Genomic DNA, 23,573 nt, shown 5'->3' with positions numbered 1-23,573 from the left:
GTGTGCACATATTTGAACATAATGTGGAGAACATCATTATTTAGTTAAATTAAATGTGCAGAATTAGCAAAATGCAGTAGAATAAATGGCAAGAGTAAGCCTCTCTAGTTTTTCAAGAAGTGAATAGCAGGAAAAGAATAATAATAATAATAATATAATAAATAGGTAAAAGTTACGTTTATATAATGTCTTTTCAGAGCTCAAGGACAATTAACATTATCAAACTTAGAACAGTTTAAAGAAAAAAAAAGAATGTGCATGTTTTAGTTTCTTTGTATCACATGAGCAGAAATATTCTGAATAGATGTACACTCTATGGAGCATTTAAACCTTTATGGAGCATTTTAACTTTTTTGGAATAAAGTCTCAATCAAATAATTACCTAATCACTGATGTGGACAAAAAACAGACGGATAGACGATCTCCGCTGTGAAATCATTACTTCAGGTCAGGAATTCAACATTGCTCTCAAGTTGGTTTATAAATGGATACATCGGAATCATAACATGAATCGTGTGATACATTTGAATCGTGTGATACATTAACATAGATATTTCAAGAAGTGGAAAATTTATATGATGTAGTATCTTAGTTAATGTTGCTCTCAACAAGCTCCAGACACGCACAATAAATGGAGACTGCAAACAGTTGAGATCACGGCCATCCGATTTAAAATCAAACAGTGTGCATTTTCATTCATACGGTTTACACTTAAGTAATATTGGCTTCGCAGACTCATAAATTTATTGTAATTTTGGACATGTTTATTTAAAATGTCGTTTTATCCTTGTGCTTATTGGATATTCAGTCAAACTAATATTTTTTTTTCTATTATTCGGATGTATTCGTTATTCGTTTAGAAATCACTTTTCGTGCCTTTCTGAATACAGTATTTGGCCTCAGGCACATCCCTAGTATGTAACCTCAAAGTCCTTTTCAAGGCAAGACAGTCCACTCGCTGGCCATCTTTGGAACGCTCCTGGGCAGCTGTTTTCTATGGATACAACCAGCATAAAAGTACAGCTCCTATCTACTTAAATGGAGAAAGACCAAAATCTCTAAACCGGTTGGTCTGAGATATCTCAGATCACACACACACACACACACACACACACACACACACACAAAAACAAAAACACTGCTTTTAAGGCTGGTCCAGCTAATACACATTCTCGAGTTGACTGACAGGCAATGTCTGTATGAAAGATGACTGTCTCTTTTACATATAAGGCGGGACTTCCTTTTCTATATCCGCCATATTGGCTGTTCTAATTTCTCTCATTCATTTTAAGACAAGTGGGCTAAACAGTCTTTTGTAGTATGCAGCAAGCAGTATGATAGTATTCCATTCCAAACCGAAATAACCAATAGCCAGTATTGTATCCCACAAGGCAATGTGCTCAATTTGACCTTCCATCTTGATTTCCAGTGTGAGGAATGCAGCAATTGTAATATCAATATTAATCTCTTTACTCATTATTTGAGTGGACTGCCAAAAATTTTAATTTTTCATACAAAATTTGATTAAAAATACAAAGTAACCATGTTAATAATCAAGATGATAATATGACACCACTTGCAATTAACTATGCAACATAGTCAGGTATGATCTAAAATACTATTTTATTAAATATGTATTGTTGCAGATACTGTTACCTTATAAAAAAATAAAAATAAAAATAGTAGGCAATCCACTTATGCAGTATGTAGCAAGCAATTCCAAACATTGCTTGAAAGACAGTATCAGATGCACAGTCTTGCACCTCTGTTCTCACTTCCTTTCCCTCGGCAAGTCTGTTCAGTCTAACTTCTACCCTACTCCCCCTCTCCATCACTCCATCTCTCCCTCATCCAATAATCACATCTTTCCACAGAGACCCCAGGCAGCATCAGTGAGTCATGGCATGTGTGTTCTCTCTCAGGTCCAGATGGACCACAGTGCACAGAGCAAGCTCCCATTGGTTATCGCTCCATCCCCATCCATTACTGGAGATCATACACTCTTCCCTCCTGCCACCTGTTCTGACATGGCCATGCTAGAATGACTCTGTCCCATAGAAAGCCCACAGGAGTGTGGTAGAACCAGGGGTATATTAATTAGTGTTCCACTAGGCACTCACTCTTGTGTGAAAAGTGCCATCAGGAAGGATGCTATTGGTTTTGAATGCACAACATCTGTTCCTGAACTTGTGCTCAGTATGAGAAAAAAAAAAAAGAAAAAAAAAAAAAAAGAGGAAAACAGGCAATTATGTTAGAATAAAAATACGGAAAATTCGTTAACGAAATAAGGGACAACAAATAGCACAAATCAGAGTTTCATATGCTCACATAGGCCATGTCCACAATAATACGTTTTCATTTGAAAATGCATTGATTTTGCAACATTTACGTGTCTCCTGCACCGAATGTAATTTTCCTCCACTGAAAATGAAGACTTTTGAAAATGCTATACAGTACCACATACTTTGAAGAAAAAAAAAAGAAAAAAGAAAAAAATTGTGAGAAATTTTCAATAAAATAAAACAAAAACAGATTAGTGTGAGTGTGGATTCACAAGCTATTTTTACTAAAAGGTATGACTTTCAAATTGTCCTGTTCATTCAACAGCTTACAAGGGCAGTTGAATACTGTCTGTATCAACAAATAACCAAAGTCAAGCCACTTTTCTTGCAATAGCCATGGATAATGCCTATAATCATAGTGACAGTAACAAAAGTAAATATCAAACATGGTCTCTTTGAGTTACCAGAGCCCTACATGAAAAAAAAAAATGCAACATACAAGACTGAATAACGGACAACTAGTTGTACAGTGCGGTTCCATTCGCATGGCACAGGTTAAACAAACACACTTTTTTAAATCTTGGGTTTGAGTCTTGAAAATTAAAAGTAATAGTTTGGTTATAAAATGAGGATGTCATTTTCGTTTATAATCAAACTGTGTGTGAACGGAACCTTATTTAGCACTCTAAACTAGGACTGACAACCGTATTCTGCTGCTGTGTGACGTACCTATAAGGAGCATCTCCACAGTACCTGCGCTCCTGCATTGCAAACAAACCTTGAGGCCCTGGGGACTGCAGGAGAGCAAGAAGCACATTTTGCACCTTTAATTAGTGATTGGTTTGCTGACGCATACCTCTTGCTGTCTTTCAGAAACTCGTTGCCTTTCCTCCAAAAGTAAGATGCTCTGGGGGACGCGTGTGGTCGGCATTCAATGATAGCCTCCCCGCCTCTCTGGATCAGCGTGGTCTTCCTCAATGGGTTCTTGGAGAAGTCTGGAGGAGAGGCTAACGGACGAGACATTTTATCCCAAAGGGATTCATATTTTTTTTTTTTCCCTTGTCAAGTTTTTTTTGCAACCTAAAACAGTCATTATTTCATTTTTCCAACACCAATTTCCACACTCTCTTTGACCCTTTCAGTTAAATGAAATGATCAGGATCCTTATTAAAAATAAACATCAGTGGTATGTTTCTAATATTTAGATGTTTTAGAATTATATGCAGAGTTGCAGGTGCTACACATAGTCGGGAACAGCACAACTTTTGGTGGACCACATTTTACTTGGTGGGTGAGTTTCTGAGCAGTCTGTTTTGGAGGCCAATTAAATGTGTATTCATGTAGATGACATCAGGAAGTTTCAGATCTTTAGAATGAGCTGTTTTTCAGTTTAGTTTGTATATATATATATATATATATATATATATATATATATATATATATATATATATATATATATATATATATTATTTTTTTTTTTTTGTTTTTGTTTGTTTTTTTTAATTGGAATGAAATACATTTTATTGTACACTGAACTCTTTAATTAAAATAGATTAAGTAAAATTTGATTTCTCTTGATATGACCACTTTAATATTGTGTCTTGATGATCACTGATGACATGGAAAGGTACTTACCTACAACTTTGAGCTCTGCGCTGGCATATATGACTCCATTCTCATTCTCTGCCAAACACTGATACATGCCAGAGTCTATCAGGTTTATGTTGGAGATGGTTAACCTGCCACCATCAACACGAATTCTGTCCTGAGCATAAACCAAACTGTCAGGACATCTCAACTAGAGATTACACTTCAGTTTTCACCAGTTAGAATTGTGAATAAAACAACAAGAGTTGATATTTTAATGATTAGGTATAATTATGAATACAGGTAAAGTGGGACACTTTCTGATAATTTCCTTTGGCCCTTCTATTCTTTTTTTTTTTTTTATATTATCGAAATAACATTGTTGAGGTCTCTTCTAAAACTCTAGAGTAGACATGAGAGATTACTGTTTTTTTGTTTTTGTTTTTGTTTTTTCTTCATAGAAGAAACTTTACAACTCTAGCAAAAATCTACATTTGTACTCCATTTTATTATATTGTCTCAGTATTTCATTAATAAATTATGATAATCCTGTGGGACTTTATTCTAAATTTGTCTCATCACCTCGGAGACCAACGGCTGTCCATTCTTAAGCCATCTGTAAACAGGTTGAGGTTTGCCATTAGCTTTACACTCCCATTGAAGATCAGCCTCAATAGCCATGTTTGCATCAAACAGAGTCTGCGACCACTGCAGGTGTTCGACATCTGTGAAAACAGCAACATACTAATAGAAAGAAAAATTGTATGGTCTCTCTCGCTTTCTCACTTGCAATGCATTGCAACAATAATGTAAGCATTGTGTTACATAAACCACCAAAAAATGAGGCTACTAGGTACACATTAATTCTAGATTATCCTGTGTTATATAGAGCCTGCTTGCTTGCTGTGCCTGTATTATGGGTTTCATGTGCAGACTAAACAACTTTTGTTACCATTCTAATTAGTCTTGCCTTGCAGATTGACAATAAAATCCATTATTTCCTTATTTATTAATTACCACATGTTTGCAGTGTGATCTGTTATCTGACTCATTAAAAATTTACATTTCTCTTATTGATTCTACTGCGGTAAAGGTGACGGCCAACAAAATGCTGCATGAACGTGTTAGATCAAAAAAATCTTTTAACATTGCAAAAAATAAGCTGTACACAAATACTGCTGAACATACAGTAACTGAAATTTTGCATATTGAAAATAGACATTATATCACACAGTCTGTATTTTTAAATTAATGCCCAACATCAATAATTTGGCATTACTTTGAAATTCAAGACGTCCTTTTGCAACACTACGTCCTTTGGAGTTTTCAGCCACACACTCATAAAGCCCAGCATCCTCTGGACGGAAATATGGGATCTCCAGGACCCCATTGGAATGATTTATCTTCATCTTTCCAGGGAAAGGGCTTCCATCTGCCCTCTTCCAGGAGATAGTAGGCACTGGACTGAGAAAAATTAAGCAAAGAAGTCATATTAGAATCGAACTGTACAGAAATCTATGTAGGTTTAATATGATCCAGCAAATGTTCTACACATTTTCCTGGACTGAACATCTTTGATGGACCTGGAACAACATTCCAATGTAAAAAAATTTTAGGATTAGGTTTAGGGGCTCGAAGAACATTCTAATCAACCAATTACTTGGTTGGTGGTTAGGGATGTTCGATTTCACGGTTGTATGGTATACCTCGGTTTTAAAACAGAAGGTTTTCATACCGTTGACATCTTCTCATTCATGTTAATGCATGAACATAAAATTCTAAAAGTTATAAAATCCAAATCAGTTTAATTAAGGTAGAATCGGCTACATTTACTCAGCATCATATACACTTGACATGATAAAACAATCTCTAAATTGTAACTTTCTCATTTTACATTCAACCGTCACTCCTTTTTAAAGTTAACATGTGTGTGTTGCGGAGCCTGAACCTTTATTTCCCCCCACCAAAGCGGTTGAAGTTAGTGGTGTGGTAGTATTTAGGGTATGTTAAAAACCCACAAGGCACCATCAATATTTCATGGTTACAAAGTTAGTAAGGACAGGCAGGAAACACTTCACCATAAATAAATCATGACCAGCTTTGCGACTCAAATAATACACAAGTTTTAATAGAAGAATTATTTCAAATTATATTATAAAATTATGAGCACCGCATTTCTGCCTTTAAACCCCCCCCCCCAAATTTTCCCCATTCACTTCCATTGTAAGTGCCTCAGTGTAACCTTGATTTTTGCCTTAAAAAAATTAAAAAATTTTTTTTTATTTTTGGGTAATCAACATTTGGCCACAAATGCTGTCGATTGAGCTTAACATGTATTGAACCTCGTATATTCTTTTAAAGGGGTCATGAAATGGAGAATAAAATTTTCCTTAATATTTAGACATATAAGTGGTAACTGTACTATAAAAACATACTGTTAGTTTCAGAACTCAAAACTTCCTCCCTGGTCTAAAAAGAGCATTTATAGTTACCACCCAGCTGAAACGTCTCATTTTGAAATCTGTGTTTGTGACATCATGAGACATTGCTCATTTGCATTTACACGCGTCATCGCCATGGTGCTCACTGCTCACACATCCACTGGTGCTTAGAGAGAGAGAGAGAGTGAGAGAGAGAGAGAGAGAGAGAGAGAGAGAGAGCGCAGGACAAACAGGCCTAGTGTGGCCTAACTATTCCCAATTTTTGAACACCAAAGGGGACCCATCTGGACTATTTGGAATTAATTTTGTGTGCTACACACCACTGTCATTAATCTCGTGCCACTTTTAAAAGACGTGGTGTCAAGTTACAACTCCGAAAAGAAGACCTCATTCAGTATCATTCAGCTGCTTTGCCTCGTGGTTTTGAGCACAAAAGCATTTTCGTGCCCATCTGCGCTATTTTTAGTTGTTGGTGTATTCAAATGTGTACTAGTTGGGTGTCTTAGACATTGACCATTTTGATACGTTTTGGTGACGTGCGGGATGCAGGATGATATATGTGTGCGTATAGTTTCATCGCTTTGTACTAGAGTATGTGTGTGCATTTTTTTCATCTCATATCATCATGGATTGCTTGTGAAACAGTCATGATATGATTCAAGTTTTGCAAAGGAACTGTTATTGAAGGATGGGACAGTTAAATACACTTGGACCAGATGTAAGTAAATTGTTTCATTCATGAATATTTAAAATGTCATGACTGTTTGATATTTTATGGTGCTGAGTGTTAACAGTTGTGCTTGAGATGAATCATCTAGGTTACTGTCGTAACCTCCGTTCCCTGATGGAGAGAACGAGACATTGTGTCAATGTAGTGACACTAGGGGTCGCCATTGGGAGCCCCAAACACCTCTGATCTTTGAGAAAAGGCCAATGGGAATTGGCGAGTGGAATTTGCATGCCACTCCCCCGGACATACGGGTTTAAAAGGAGCTGGCTTGCAACCACTCATTCAGGTTTTGTGCTGAGGAGCCGAGACAAGATCCCGGCCATTTCAGCGGGTAGTTCAGTGTTGTGGCAGGAGGGACACAATGTCTTGTTCCCTCCATCAGGGAACGGAGGTTATGACAGTAACTGAGATGTTCCCTTTCTGTCACTCACTCAACGTTGTGTCGATGTAGTGACACTAGGGGTCCATATACAAAACGCCACGACTAACTGAACTGTGTTACGTGGACTGGCAGTGTGAGACGGGCAGACCTCTGCGTGCCTTGTAGCCAGCGCACCCGGCCATCACGTAACCTCCCCCAATGCAATTACATGCATCAAACAGTCTCCTGCACCTCGGGGACAAGTCGACTGCCCAAAATTAGGGACCGGCTGACCCAGCTGCGACCTCTTCTCTCTTTTTTCTCCCCAAAAGGAACAAAATCATTCAAATGGGGTCCATATAGGGTCCGTTCGTCGGGGGTGTCCCTCTAAAGGAACATTTGAGTGGAAATACATCACATGGTCTTACCGAGTCTTGTCGGAGGCATCTCATGTGGAGACGTCCCATGGTGGGTCCTACCTGAGAGGGGAAGAGTTCTACAAACACGGTGACAGGAGGCCACCACACTCCTAGTAGAGTGGGATCGTAGCCCCAAGGGGGGCAGCACATCCTGGGCGTGATATGCCATAGCAATGGCATCAATGACCCAGTGGGCGATCCTCTGTTTGGAGACAGTGCTCCCTTTCCGCTGTCCGCCAAAGCAGACAAAGAGCTGCTCAGAGTGTCTTAGAGCTCTGCGTGCGATCCAGATAGATGCGCAAAGCACACATCGGACACAGAAATGATAAGGCCGGGTCTGCCTCCTCCCAGGGCAGCTTCACTTGCAGGTTCACCACCTGATCCCTAAACGGGGTCTTGGGAACCTTGGGCACATAGCCTGATCGGGGTCTCAGGATCACATGAGAGTAACCCGGACTGAACTCCAGGCACGTTTCACTGACAGAGAACGCCTGCATGTCCCCAACCCTCTTGTTGGAGGTAAGCGCCGTCAGGAGGGCAGTCTTCAAAGAGAGTGCCTTTAGCTCAGCTGACTCTAGGGGCTCAAATGGAGCTCCCCGTAAGCCCTGAAGGACCACGGAGAGGTCCCACGAGGGGATAAGATGCAATCTAGGGGGATTTGATCAGGAACCTAATGATCAAGCTGTGCTTCCCTAAATACTTACCATCTACTGCATCGTGATGTGCCGATATAGCAGCTACACACACCTTCAATGTGGAGGGGGACAATGTGCCCCTGCAGCTTCTCCTGCAGGAAGGAAAGCACTGATCCAACTGCGCATCTCTGGGGGTCAGGAAGAACACCACTTAGCGAACAGACGTCACTTCAAGGCATACAGGTGCCTCGTAGAGGGAGCCCTGGCCTGAGTGATCGTGTCTACCACCGCCATCCAAGGGCCAGATGTGGAGATTCCAGAGGTCTGGTCGCGGGTGCCAGATGGTGCCCCGTCCTTGAGAAAGAAGGTTCTTCCTCAGGGGAATTCACCAGGGGGGGGATGTCACGAGGAACGTGAGGTCCGAGATCCAGGTCTGGGTAGGCCAGTAGGGCGCTACTAGGACAAACTGTTCCTTCTTCTCCCTGACCTTGCACAACATCTGTGCAAGTAGACTCACTGGGGGGAACGCATACTTGCGTAGCCCCAGGGGCCAGCTGCGTGGCAGTGCATATGTGCCGAGGGGAGCCCCGATCAGGGAATACCAGAGCGGGCAGTGGGAGGATTCCCGGGAAGCGAACAGGTCCACCTGCGCTTGACTGAATCGACTCCAGATCAGCTGGACCACCTGAGGGTGGAGTCCCACTCTCCCCTGAGCATGACCTGCCATGACAGGGTGTCCGCTGTGCTGTTGAGGTTGCCCGGGATGTGAGTGGCTCGCAATGACTTTGAGTCGCTGATGACTCCAGAGGAGGAGATGGCGGGCGAGTTGCGACATGCAACGAACGCGTACCCTGCCTCGGCTACCATTGCCGTGTTGTCCGTCCGAACCAATATGTGCTTGCCCTGGATCAACAGCAATAGCTTTTGCAGGGCGAGCAACACTGCCAGCAACTCGAGGCAGTTGATGTGCCAACACAGTCGCGGACCAGCTGCACGCCCGTTGCCCCAGCCATGCTTAATAATAATTAATAATTAATTTTCTTTATTTATCACACATTATACATTTGCACATATACAGTGAAATTCTTCTTTTTCACATATCCCAGCTAGGCTGGGGTCAAGAGCCTTGCTCAAGGGCCCAACAGTGGCATCTTGGTGGTGCTGGGGCTTGAACCCCCGACCTTCTGATCAGTAACCCAGAGCCTTAACCACTGAGCTACCACTGCCCTCCACTGAGCTACCACTGCCCTGCTTAGAGGCGTCCGTCGTAACCACGACGCACCTGGAGACCTGCTCTAGGGGAACCCCTGCCCATAGAAATGCCAGGTTGGTCCAAGGGCTGAACAGATGGTGGCAGACCAGCGTGACGAGCACATGGCATACGCCATGGTGCCATGCCAATCTCGGGAATCGAGTCTGTGCAAGCCAGTGCTGAAGCGGTCTCATATGCATCAAACTGAGCGGTGTGACCACCGCTGAGGATGCTATATGCCCCAGGAGCCTCTGAAATAATTTTAGTGGGACCGACGTTTTCCGCCCGAACGCTCTCAGACAGTTCAGTACCAACTGCACAAGCTCGCTCATGAGGTGCGCCATCATTGAGACTGAGTCTAACTCCATGCTGAGAAAAGAGATGTTCTGAACCGGGGAGAGCTTGCTCTTTTCCCAGCTGACCCAAAGCTCCAACCAGCTGAGATGCCTGAGCACCAGGTCCCTGTGCGCACACAACAAGTCCCGTGAGTGAGCTAGAATCAGCCAGTCGTCGAGATAGTTGAGGATGCTAATGCACACTTCCCTTAACTGGGCAAGGGCTGCCTCTGCAGTGCAAGGTGCGAGGTGAACTTCGTGAAGGTGCGAGGTGACAGGGACAGACCGAAGGGGAGGACCTTGTACTGGTACACCCGGCCCACGAAAGCAAACCGCAGGAAGGGTCTGTGTTGAGGTAGAACCGAGATGTGGAAGTACGCGTCCTTCAGGTCTACCTCTGCGAACCAATCTTGATGCCGGACGCTCGCCAAAATGCATTTTTTGCATCAGCATCTTGAACGGGAGTCTGTACAAGACCCGGTTCAGAACTCGCAGGTCCAAGATTGGCCGCAACCCACCACCTTTTTTGGGTACGATGAAGTAGAGGCTGTAAAACCCCTTCCTCATCTCGGCTGGAGGAACAGGCTCTATTGCGTCCTTCCATAGAAGGGACGCGATCTCCATGCGCAAGGCAGAGGCGTTCTCGCCTTTCACCGAAGTGAAGCAGACGCCATTGAACCTGGGTGGGTGCCTGGCGAACTGAATCACGTAGCCGAGTTGGACGGTCCTGATCAGCCACCGTGATGGGTTGGGGAGCGTGAGCCACGCCCCCAAGCTCCGAGCGAGGGGGACCAAGGGGAATGTGAAATGACAATAAAAGATAAACAAGGATTGTCCCCCCGGCCCTCCACCAGGGGAAGGAGTGGTGCTCTTACCAGCTCCTGTGTAGCGGGTCTCTGACTTCCTGGGTTGCCTGTCTCAGGGGTGCTTCGAAGCCTTCCTTGGGTTCTTGGCGGCCGGCCGTGAGACGGGTGGCGTCTGCTTCCTGCGGGCAGCTCCATGCCGTGGCCGGCCTGCTGGGGCGGGCTGTGGCAGAGCTGGTGTCGCTGCAGGGGGATGCCCTTGGCAACGAGCAGATGGGGTGCGGGATATTGAGCCTCACCGGGGCAGGATATGTTGGATGGCCTCTGTCTGCTTCCTCACCGTTGAAAACTGCTGGGCAAAGTCTCCGACGGTGTCGCCGAATAGGCCAACCTGGGAGATGGGGGCGTCAAGGAATCGTACCTTGTCAGCCTCCCTTGACTCGACCAGGTTGAGCTAAAGGTGGCGCTCCTGCACCACCAGGGTAGACATCGCCTGCCCGAGAGACCACGCCATGACCTTCATCACCCGGAGGGCAGGATCGTCGCCGAGCGCAGCTCCTGCATCGATTTCGGGTCAGAACTACCCTCATGGATTTCTCTGAGTGCCTCGGCTTGGTGCACTTGCAGGAGAGCCGTGGCGTGCAGGGTGGAGGCGGCGTACATTATTCATATTCAGGTGCTTATTCATTCTCTTCCAATTGAGTTTCAAATATGACTGTATTTGAGGGGCTGCACGATGTTAGCCAATCATAACAGTGGGCATTTACTTTGTAGTTTTAAGGAGGCGATTAGTCCAAAATCAAGCATTTCAGACAGAGGGCCAAAAACTGGGTGAAAAAAGATCATATATTACTAAATTGTTTTGGTGTAAAAAAAAAAACAAACAAAAAAAAACTTTACTAACATTCTCAGTGGACCTCAGGGAAGATAATAAAATTACTAAAAAAACAAACAAAAAAACAATAGCATTTCATGACCCCTTTAAGAAAACTGGTAGGGACACCACCATACCAGTATCCCATTCTGGGCAGCGACTTCTTAATTACAGCAGATGCTGGTGACAGCATTGCTGGTCATTTCAAAAGAGAGGAATTTAATCCAGGAACACGTCCTACTTGGCAAAACCACAATGTACATCTATGTAGACTACAATGGTCAAGCTTAATAAATGGAGCCCAATAGCAATTGCTGAAAAATTACATTGAAAACTATAATTCAAGGTCTTTCAAGTAAGGTATATCCATTCTTTTGGTGCTTTTGATATTTAAATGGTACATGAAATTACTTTCCATATTGACTGGCAGCAAAGCTGTCCAATGCTTGATGGTCCTCCTTTATACCAGCAACCCTGAACACATTACGTGTGGACAATCCAAGGCCAGAACCCCGGCCCACCCCTGGATCACAGTCTACAGCTGTTTGTGAAATAATGGATGCCCCCTCCATCTGTTTCCTTGTACTTGTAAGATTAAAGGAACCTGTACATTTTTAAGACATTTCTCTTAAATAAATTGCTAAGATGTACTATGTGCCAAGTGTGGCAATCCCCAGTTAGCCTGGCAACCTTCTGGAGGGCAAGAAGTCCATCTGGTTGTAAAGAAGAGACCTACTTTCCTAAAGCGAAGCACTCCAGTCTAACTGAGGATCCTTTGGCAATGTGGAGGATTTTTTCAAACTGGACTTCAATCTTCGGCTCATATTCCCCCATTACAGCTGTAAAATTAGGTAAAATGAGGATAAACAAGTGTAAGTTGTTTAGAACCAATGCTATCAAGTCAAGTAAAACTTTGTTTATAGACGGAGAGAGTTTTGAAATGTTTTACTCCAGTGAATATGTCTCACATTAGGTTTATTATTTTTTTCTGTGTCTGGGGTAAGTTGTCACAATGGGAATCTGCCATTAAATATATTATTATAGGCTATTTAATAGTTTTTAGCTCAATTTAAACAGTAAAACAATTATGAAGCACAAGTGATACATATAACAGCAAAAACACAAAACAAACCATAATTTTGGCCAAAAAAAAAAAATATAGAAATACCAATTCATAAATTGTAAAAACACATGTGTCAACCTGCCCTGATTCATGAAATACTCTATATGTGACGAGACAGGAGAGGAATGGGGATCTAAATGCAGCCTTTTTAATAAAATAAGGTAAACCAGGTAACGCAGAACATAATGAAACAAAACACATGGAACAAAGCACAGCATAATACAGATGAAGACTGACAAAGAAACCAGGGAAAAACAAGGGCTTAAATACACAAGGGAACGAGGAACACCTGGGGAAACAATCAGGGGAAAACCAATCATGAAAAGAAACTACAAAGGACTACAAAACTAACAGGAAACAGGAACAGGGAACTAAATCAGAATTTCAACATTAGTCAATACAAAAAAAAAAAAAAAAAAAAAAAAAAAAACAGGGAATATGTGACAGAGCGCCCCCTTTTAAAGGAGCGGATTCCAGACGCTCCAAAAAACAAAACAAAAACAAATTTTCCATGGGGTGTGGGGGAAAATAGGTAGTTCAAGGGGGTACAAGGGGCAAGGGGAGCAGAAGAACAAGGCAAGGTCATGGAGGCTTGAAACCAAGGTGGAGCAGGAAGGATGGAGAGCCAGGGCGACTCTGCAGGCTCGGAGGACCAAGTAGACCAGAGCAGATCAGGCAGATGGCCAGGAGACCAGAGCAGATCAGGTGGACAGCCAGGAGACCAAGGAGATGACCTCAAGGTGGGGACTGTGTCAGGAGGCCTGGGAGGTGGCTGCAGGGCCCAGACAGGGTCAGGAGGCCTGGGAGGTGTCCGCAGGGCCGAGACAGGGTCAGGAGGCCTGGAAGGAGGCCGCAGGGCCGAGACAGGGTCAGGAGGCCTGGAAGGAGGCCGCAGGGCCGAGACAGGGTCAGGAGGCCTGGGAGGAGGCCGCAGGGCCGAGACAGGTTGAGGAGGCGGCCACAGAACAGGGACAGGGTAAGGCGGCGGAGCCGCTGTAGGAGTCATCTCTGGGGGAGGGGGTGGAGCCGCAGGAGGAAATAGTCTCTGGGGGAGCAGGCGGAGCCGCTGGGGAAATAGTTTCTGGGGCGGAGCCACTGGGGAAATAGTCTCTGGGGGCAGAGCCGTGGAAGACTCTGGGGGGGAGCCGTGGAAGACAGAGCCATGGGAGGCTCGAGGGGCCAAGCCGTGGAAGGTGGAGTCGTGGGAGGCTCGAGACAAAGAGTCCTGGATGAATGGGAAATTATCTCCATTGTCGTGAACATGGGAAGAGACTCGGGAACGACCTCTGTGGTCATGAACATGGGCAGAGACTGAGGAACAACCTCCGTGGTCGTGGGCATGGGCGGAGACTCAGAAATGACCTCCGTGGTCGTGAACATGCGATGAGACTCGGGAACGTCCTCTGTGGTCGTGGGCATGGGAGGAGACTCGGAAACGACCTCTATGGTCGTGTACATGGGAGGAGATTCGGGAATGACCTCTGTGGTCGTGGACATGGGAGGAGACTCGGAAACGACCTCCGTGGTCGTGTACATGGGATGAGACTTGGGACTGACCTCTGTGGTTGTGGGCATGGGCAAAGACTCGGGAATGACCTCTGTGGTCATGGGTGTGGGAGGAGACTCGGAAACGACCTCTGTGGTCGTGTACATGGGATGAGACTTGGGACTGACCTCTGTGGTTGTGGGCATGGGCAGAGACTCGGGAATGACCTCTGTGGTCGTGGGTGTGGGAGGAGACTCGGAAACGACCTCTGTGGTCGTGTACATGGGATGAGACTTGGGACTGACCTCTGTGGTTGTGGGCATGGGCAGAGACTCAGGAATGACCTCTGTGGTCGTGGGTGTGGGAGGAGACTCGGAAATGACCTCTGTGGTCGTGTACATGGGATGAGACTTGGGACTGACCTCTGTGGTTGTGGGCATGGGCAGAGACTCGGGAATGACCTCTGTGGTCGTGGGTGTGGGAGGAGACTCGGAAACGACCTCTGTGGTCGTGTACATGGGATGAGACTTGGGACTGACCTCTGTGGTTGTGGGCATGGGCAGAGACTCAGGAATGACCTCTGTGGTCGTGGGTGTGGGAGGAGACTCGGAAACGACCTCTGTGGTCGTGTACATGGGATGAGACTGAGAAACGACCTCCATGGTCATGTACATGGGAAGAGACTTGGGAACGGAAACTTTTCTTCTCTTCCTCCTCCTCTGGATGGCCGAAGTTGGCAACACTGGCTCTGGGACGGGCAAGGCTGGCAACGCTGGCTCTGGGACGGACGAGGCTGGCAACTCATTAGCCATGGCAGGCTTGGGTGTTGGCTCGTTGGCCGTGGCAGGCGTGGGCGCTGGCTCGTTGACTGTGGCAGGCGTGGGCGCTGGCTCGTTGACCGTGGCAGGCGTGGGCGGAGACAATTTTTGAGGTGTGGTCTTCATGGCAGATCATACAACTTGGAGACAGAGGCCATGGAAGGCTTCGACACAGGGGCCGTGGACACAGGTTTTGGCCCAGTGTTCCTGCCATAATCCACTTTATAAGGGGAACTGCTAAGTTCCAGAGCCTTCTCCACATAATCGCCGAATGTCTAGTGAGGATCAGCCGGAGGCATGAGTTCCCTCAATGCACTATTCAGACTGGCCCGGAAGAAAACCACCAGAGAGCAGACTGGATAGTGCACTACATTTGCCATCTCTAAAAACTCACGGGCATGATCCTCAACTGGACGGTCCCCTTGATGAAGGAGCAGAATCCTGACGGCCGCTAGATCATTTCTTGGTCAGTCTTTCTGTGACGAGACAGGAGAGGAATGAGGATCTAAATGCAGATTTTTTTAATAAAATAAAGGTAAACCAAGTAACTCAGAACATAATGAAACAAAACACAGGGAACAAAGCATAATACAGATGAAGACTGACAAAGAAACTTGGGGAAAACAAGGGCTTAAATACACAAGGGAAAACAAGGGAACGAGGAACACCTGGGGAAACAATCAGGGGAAAACCAATCATGAAAATAAACTACAAAGGACTACAAAATTAACAGGAAACAGGAACAGGGAACTAAACCAAAATTTCAACATAAAAGTCAATACAAAAAAACAGGGAATATGTGACACTATAACCCTGTCCTTAGAACAGATTTCAACGTTTCAGTTCAAATCTGATCCTTTGCTTGATGTTTGTCAGTGTGGTTTTATTGTGTTCATTTGTTTACTCAAACAGCTTTTACAAAAATAAAAATGATATTGGAGATTTTAAAATTTTAGCTTGGAGGACAGAATCCACATAAAATCCTGCCCTAATAGACAGTTTTGATGTATGCCCGGTCTCCCCTATTTGTGCAAACATGGCAAAAAACAAAGTTCACTTGCAGCATGGCAAATAATACAGATCAAATGAGAGGAAAAGTAAGACAGAATTAAATAACTGAAGTGAGAAGTAAAGCAATGCTCTTGGGCACAAAATATTCTTAATATTCACATAGAACTCAAAATATTCAAAACCTCTCCGCCATACTTCACATACCTAGTTTGAGTGAATATTAAATGGACACTAATGACTGGTGATGTTAAGCTCACACACACACACATACACACACACACACACACACACAAACACACACACTTGGCTGAGCACAGCTCAGAGGCTATGAATACAAAAATGCCTTTGAGTGGCAGTAAAACAAACACCATCATTCTCAAATCTACTGATTCATCACTGTTAGTGGTTCTTCCAGGCTAGCTGACTACACACATGGCTACAACTGTAAACGGCCCTCACCATCCCGCCGTAGCACTACTGGAGTCGGGGAGCTGTAGACGGTTGTGTTGGCGATCATATTCTTCACCACACATGTGTAGTTACCCACATCTGACGTCTCAACCTTAGCAATATACAAGTTTCCAGTCCTCTGAGACACAAAACGACGGTTATCTCCAACGACTATGCTGGGGCGGCCATTAAATATCCAGGAGTATCTGATTTCTGTGGAGAAAATTGTTAATAACACTTATGAGATGTTACTACAAAATTATTATACAGCCTACTTTCAATGTATACAATGTAGAATACATTGAGGAATCATTACCAAAATGATGTTGTACATCAATACTTTTAATAATTTATAATAATTTATTAATCAAATTTGTAAACATAAATGGATAAAAGTTTAAATATTAAATTTTTTTAGATGTTAAAATATTGTTTTTTTTTTTCAAATTCCAACCTAATATGTAGAGACAACTATAAGTAAACCAATCGTAGGCTAATCGAAAAGTGTACACACTGTGGCTCTCAATCAAAACATTGCTCCAATCAGCTCAACACAGCAACATTGGTTCAACTAGTGTGGTGAGTTTGGGGTGGGACTATTTGCTTTTATGACCAAGGTGTGGAAACCTGTTAGAATATGTCTTGGTTACTGATGTAACCTCTGTTCCCTAATGGAGGGAACGAGACGTTGTGTCGATGTAGTGACACTAGGGGTTTGATCTTGATAGCCCCAATCACCTTTACTTAAAATAGAAAAGGCCCATGAGAATTGGCGAGTGGAATTTGCATGCCACTCTCCGCCCCCGGATATACGGGTATTAAAGGAAATGGCGTGCACCACTCATTCAGATTTATGCTGAGGAGCCGATAGAGAGTCCCGGCCATATCAGCGGTTGGTTCAGCGCCATGGCAGGAGGACACAACATCTCGTTCCCTCCATCAGTAACCAAGATGTTCCCTGTCTGTCACTCACTCAACATTGTGTCGATGTAGTGACACTAGGGGTTCCTATAGGAAACGCCACAGGCGCTGAATTGTGTCACGAGGTACGGAAGAGTGGACATGGTCAAGCTGCTGTGTGCCTCGCAGCGAGTGCTCAACCACATCGTGACCTTCCAGCGAGTTAGGTAAGGTGTCTCCCTAGTCCTGGTAAGGGGAGAGGAGGCACTTACCCAAGTAGGCTACCGGTGGTGCCTTTCCTGATTTTCTCTTAAGCAATTTCCCACCGAGCACTTTCTAGAATAGTGCTGGGAAGTGCTTTTCCCTCTCCAGGAAAGAGAGCTCTATGGAGACCACATCCTACCGGAGGGAGGTTAACCTGTGGAGAATACCTCACATGGACTTACCAATGGAGAAGTTTACATATGGAATGATACCACCGGAGAACCCTATCTACAGAGAGGGTACACAGCCACAGTGGCCAAGGCAGAGAAAGCTCTGGTGAGGGGAAACACAGTGTTCACCTAAGGGGAAACCGAACAGTGGAAACTCATCATACGGGATTACCAAGGGGGAATCACCATGCATGGAGCACTGAGCCCGAGCACATGGGATCACCTGAAAAGGGGCATACCACGAGTACTGGGCCTGGTGTTGTTACTCCTCTGCCGAGTTAGTCACCGAACAGTGCTTCATTAAAGAGGTGTCCGGGGTTCACCGGATACGGGGAACTGTTGTGGACAAAAAGGTGCACATTATCACCTTTGAAAAAGGGGAAAGGCACAATGCAAGCGGTACACCCAACCGGCCGCCCGGTCTACCTGCTGTTACCATGTAACACTCGGGTCAAAACCTGGTCTATGCGTAGGTTATAAAACCTCACAAAGGTATTGGGTGTAGCCCAACCCATGGCTCTGCATATGTCTGCTAGAGAGGTCCCCCTTGCCAGTGCCCAGGAGGATGCAACACCTCTAGTGGAGTGAGCCCGGTCTCCCAAGGGGCACGGCATGTCCTGAGATTGGTATGCAAGAGAAATGGCACCCACAATCCAATGGGATAGCCCCTGTTTGGAGACAGCTTTCCCCTTCTGCTGTCCTCCAAAACAGACAAAGAGCTGCTCCGAGCGTCTAAAGCTCTGCATGCAGTCCAGATAGATTTGCAGGGTGTGAACTGGACACAGCAATGACAATGCTGGGTCTTCCTCCTCTGAAGGAAGTGCTTGCAGGTTCACCACCTGGTCCCGAAAAGGAGTGGTGGGAACGTTGGGCACATAACCGGGCTGGGGTCTCAAGATCACGTGAGAGTGTGCTGGCCCGAACTCCAGGCATTCACTGATAACAGAGAGTGCCTGCAGGTCCTCCACCCTCTTGATGGAAGTGAGTGCCACCAGGAGGGCCATCTTCAAAGACAAAGTACTGAGCTTGGCCTGCTCCAGGGGCTCAAAGGGGGCTCTCTGTAGGACAGGTAGGACCACAGAGAGATCCCAAGAGGGAATCAGGCACAGTCTAGGAGGATTCAACCTCCTCACGCCCTTGAGGAACCTGTTGATCAGGTCGCGCTGTCGTGAGGGCCTCCTGTCCAGTGTGTCATGGTAAGCTGCTATGGCAGCCACGTACACTTTCAGGGTAGAGGGAGACAGCCATCTCTCCAGCCCTTCCTGAAGGAAAGACAGCACAGACCTGATGGCGCATCTCTGTGGGTCTTCCCCACGGGAAGAACACCAGTTCGCAAGGAGACATATACTTGTGTGGCCCCCGAGGCCAGCTGTGCGCCAAGGCACCCGTGCCAAGGGGAGCCTCGGACAGGGAGTACCAAAGGGGGCAGTGAGAGAACTTTTGGGAGGCGAACAGGCCTACCTGTGCCTCCCCGAATCTCTCCCAAATCAGCTGGACTATGTGGGGGGTGGAGTCCCCACTCCCCACAGAGCATTACCTGCCATGAGAGCACGTCCGCTGAATGGTTGAGGACACCCGGAAGGTGAGTGGCTCCAGAGGAGGCGGCGGCGGGCAAGTTGCGACAAGCGACGCAAGTGTACACCGACTTGGTGGTTTATGTATGCTACAGTCGCTGTGTTGTCGGTCCGGACAAACACATGCTTGCCCTGAATCAATGGCCAAAGCCTCTGCAGGGTCAGCAATACCGCCAGCAACTCTAAGCAGTTGATGCTCTGCCAAAGGAGCAAAGTTGATGCTCTGCCTGTCCAGAGCCCCAAGACTGCCTGCCCATTTCACACGACGCCCCAGCCCAAGTTCGAGGCATCTGTCATGACCACGACACGCCTTGAGACCTGCTCTAGGGGAACACCTGCCCGTAGAAATGCCAGGTCCGACCAAGAGCTGAAAGTCTGATGGCACTGTGGCATGATGGTCACACACCGGGTGCCTTGGTGCCATGCCCACCTCGGGACTCAAGTCTGTAGCCAGTGCTGAAGTGGTCTCATATGCATCTACCCGAGGGGGAGAACCGCTGCCGAGGATGGCATATGCCCCAGAAGCCTCTGAAATTGTTTCACTGGCACCGCTACCTTCTGCCAGAAGGTCTTCAGGCAGGTCAGCACTGACTGAGCACGTTTGGTCATAAGACATGCCTTGAGTGACCGAGTCCAACTCCATACCGAGAAAAGAGATGCTTTGCACAGGGGAGAGCTTGCTCTTCTCCCAGCTGACCTGAAGCCCGAGTCGGTCGAGGTGCTGAAGCACAAGGTCCCTGTGCGCACACAATAGATCTCACGACTGAGCTAGGATTAGCCAGTCATCGAGATAATTGAGAATGTGAATGCCCTTCTCCCTTAGCGGGGCCAGGGCAGCCTCTGCGATCTTGGTAAAGACGCGAGGGGACAGGGACAGACCGAAGGGGAGGACCTTGTACGGGTATGCTTGTCCCTCGAAGAAAAACTGAAGAAAGGGTCTGTGTCGAGGAAGGATCGATACGTGAAAGTACGCGTCCTTCAGGTTGATGGCCGCAAACCAATCCTGATGTCGTACTGACGCCAGGATGCACTTCTGCATTAACATCTTGAATGGAAGCCTGTGTAAATCTTTGTTCAAAGCACGCAGATCCAAGATTGGGTGCGACCCTCCCCCTCTCTTGGGCACGATAACATAAGGGCTGTAAAAGTCCTTGCGCAACTCGGCTACGGGGACGGGCTCTATTGCTCCCTTTGCCAGAAGGGTGGCCACCTCCACCCGGAGGACGGAGACACCCTCGCCCCGCACCATAGTGGAGAGGATGCCACTGAACCTGGGCGGGCATCTGGCGAAATGGATCGCGTAGCCGAGGCGAAGCACAACACTCAACCATGTGAGGGTGACCGCTGATATGTGCCATAAAATCCAGCAGCGTAAGCGAAAGGTGAGAGGACAAACACAAGCATGCATTCGGCTCCAAAGAAAAAATCTGAATGAGTGGTGCACGCCATCTCCTTTTATACCAGTAAACACGGGCCAGACAAGATCTTGCACTGAAAAACAGAAAATCTGACTCGATGGTGCAAATGCGAGTGCCTCTATGGAGCCCGTGATATAGCTCCCTAGGGGGCATCGCTTAAGTACCATCAGCCAATAAATTACCATGACTGAATAAGGGCTTCAGACCACGTGACACTCGGATCGTGTCCCATAGAGATCATACGCAGCTCGAGTTCCACAAAAGGGAAATATGCTAATGCACTTAGCAATAATTTGGGGTATACTACTGCACAGTTGAATGATCTTGGTAATTAGAGAATTCTTTAATATGTTGCGTCCTACTCATGTAAAAAATTATTAAAGTACTATTACGGTTCTAAAGCAAATGCGGTTTCAATCCAGATAGAAAACAAAATTCACTTTCAGGACTGAGCTGTGGTATATAGCAAGTGTATAAAGTCCCATGAAGCATTATGCATATGAAAGAGTCTGGGATTATGGAATGTGGCAAACAGTCAAGGGGGCGTTGGCGGGAGAATGGGGGAAAAAACATAGAAGATGGAGGGTGGTTGCAGGGCAGGAGGTTGGTATGGGGTGCTTAAGGCCACTGATTCCACTGGAAATGTGGTGAAATGGAAGAACGCTGGCGCAGTGGCGTGAAATTGCACCTCTGGCATATGTGTGCGGCTCTTTGAGGAGCTGCTAATCAGCTGTACACAGACACAGCAGAGACACGCAGCTGGACTGGGGGATAAAGAGACGTGTCGCTTTAACCAGCTGCCACATGCCTTTATTACCTTTCAACAGAAGGCCAAGGCTTAAGAAAATAACCTTTCCAAATGACCACAAGGGCACAAGTGCCATTAAGATGGTCGAAGGGAAGCTAAATGCCATGAGGATGGTGCTTGAATGCAAGAACAGAGACTTTTTAGCAAGTCATTGTGCTCTGGACATTTGAAAGCTTGATTTGCTCACAATATGAAATGATTAAGATAGAATCTGAATCATGAATCTGACATGCACCATACATACTAAGTGAGTGGAGTGGCGATTTGTTTTGACACCAATAAGACTGAATTGCCATTTATTGTGAAGTCTTGACCTTGGATTTGTTTAGTATTGTTCCTCAGTATTTCACAGGCAAAACACAGAGCTTGCATTGATAAAAAAAAAAAAAAAAAAAAAGAAATGTGTGGAAATGGGTCAACAGGTTTTGCCACCCTCTCTTTGTATGAAATGCTCCATTTATTCACCAAACGTATTGGCAAAATGGTGTTAAATTCAAAGAATATTGGCTTTTGTCAGTTTGGCCTCCTTGTGAATTTGTATGCAAAAATTGATGGTAATAAGAAAACAAGAAACTGTTTGCTGTATCTCCAGTGCCAAGGCAAAAGGAGTGATATTTTACTCAAATTTATATTGAATTGAATGTGATGAGATAAAAAGAGTGTGCATTGCAAAATAACACCAAAATAGCACATCTTTCTATTGCAGTGTTTTCACTGGCTGCACTCCAAAACAAACATAAAACACGACCAGTTTTATCCAGTTGACGAATAAATTATTCTTATGAGCCTGTTGTTTTAATGAATTGCTTCAAACGACTAACCAACTCAAAAGTTATCATACTGAATCAGTCTGACGAATACTTCACTGTATGAACTCACTGAATCAGCTAATCAAAGCGGTAACTAAATCAACATCTGACTCACAGAGCAACAAGTCTTCACTTTCAGTCATGTCCGACTCGCAATAAAGCAAGAACCACTTTTTATATAAATCTCCCCTTGCCGAAGCAGAATTCAAACAGCTTGAAACAACAAAATAAAAATGTATACTGAATGTATTAAAGTACCTCCAAAATGGGGTGGTGGACCACACAGGAGCACAACAGCCTGTCCCTCCCTCACTAGCACTGGACTCCTGACCTTGCTGCTGAAATTCTGCAGATCTGTGAAAATAAAATAATGGGGCTGTCATTACTTTTCATTAAAGGCAGTGTCATCACACTGATATGCAACAGATGACACATGGAGCAGAGACCTTTTGAAATGCCACTCTATAGAACAGGCAGGGATGGACAAATATGACATCCCACACTGGGGTAAAGCTGTTGTGATTATTCAGATCTCAGCTCTCCAGCTTCATTGATGTGTGCCTGTGTGAAGTGAGGTGATTCTGTTGTGTATCATAAGAGATACTGTTTCTATGGTAATGTGAGTATACAGTATATTGCAGTATACTGTGAAATATATATATATATGCTGGTAGTAACAGATTACATGTAATATGGATTACATAATTAGATTACAAAAACCAAGTACTAGTAATTGGATTAAATTACATAATAATCAGACTATGGTAACAGTAACTTTTTATGGATTACATGTTAATTAGGCAATGGCAGTAAATTGTTCAGAATATTTTTCAGAAGAGAGGGAGAGTGGGAGGGTTTATGAAATTGCACATAGACCTGATACTCGTCATCAGCCAGGTGAAGATGGAGCAGTCTAAATCAACATTTGACCACTGGACATACAGATATAATTTAACTTTTATGGTGACACGGGACAAAACATCACTGTGCAATGTAACTGCATTCCATAGGTCAATACCCTGT

The 23,573-nt window shown here is 45.1% G+C and overlaps 1 protein-coding gene across 1 annotated transcript in view; it reads right to left on the bottom strand.

The window, feature by feature from the left end:
* Positions 1–23,573, bottom strand: part of LOC127449423 (contactin-4-like) — a 167,969-nt gene that overhangs the window by 32,974 nt on the left and 111,422 nt on the right. Inside the window, exons 5-11 of the mRNA XM_051712834.1 lie at positions 22,809–22,904; positions 16,617–16,820; positions 12,456–12,558; positions 5,149–5,333; positions 4,452–4,594; positions 3,918–4,047; positions 3,139–3,289 (exon numbers count right to left, since the gene is read on the bottom strand). Of these exons, the coding sequence (XP_051568794.1) occupies positions 3,139–3,289; positions 3,918–4,047; positions 4,452–4,594; positions 5,149–5,333; positions 12,456–12,558; positions 16,617–16,820; positions 22,809–22,904 (1,012 nt within the window). The remainder of the gene's footprint in view (positions 1–3,138; positions 3,290–3,917; positions 4,048–4,451; positions 4,595–5,148; positions 5,334–12,455; positions 12,559–16,616; positions 16,821–22,808; positions 22,905–23,573) is intronic.

The sequence above is a fragment of the Myxocyprinus asiaticus genome, chromosome 12 (assembly GCF_019703515.2).
Source record: "Myxocyprinus asiaticus isolate MX2 ecotype Aquarium Trade chromosome 12, UBuf_Myxa_2, whole genome shotgun sequence".
Classification (NCBI taxonomy): domain Eukaryota; kingdom Metazoa; phylum Chordata; class Actinopteri; order Cypriniformes; family Catostomidae; genus Myxocyprinus; species Myxocyprinus asiaticus.
This window is presented reverse-complemented; position numbering and strand designations above follow the sequence as displayed.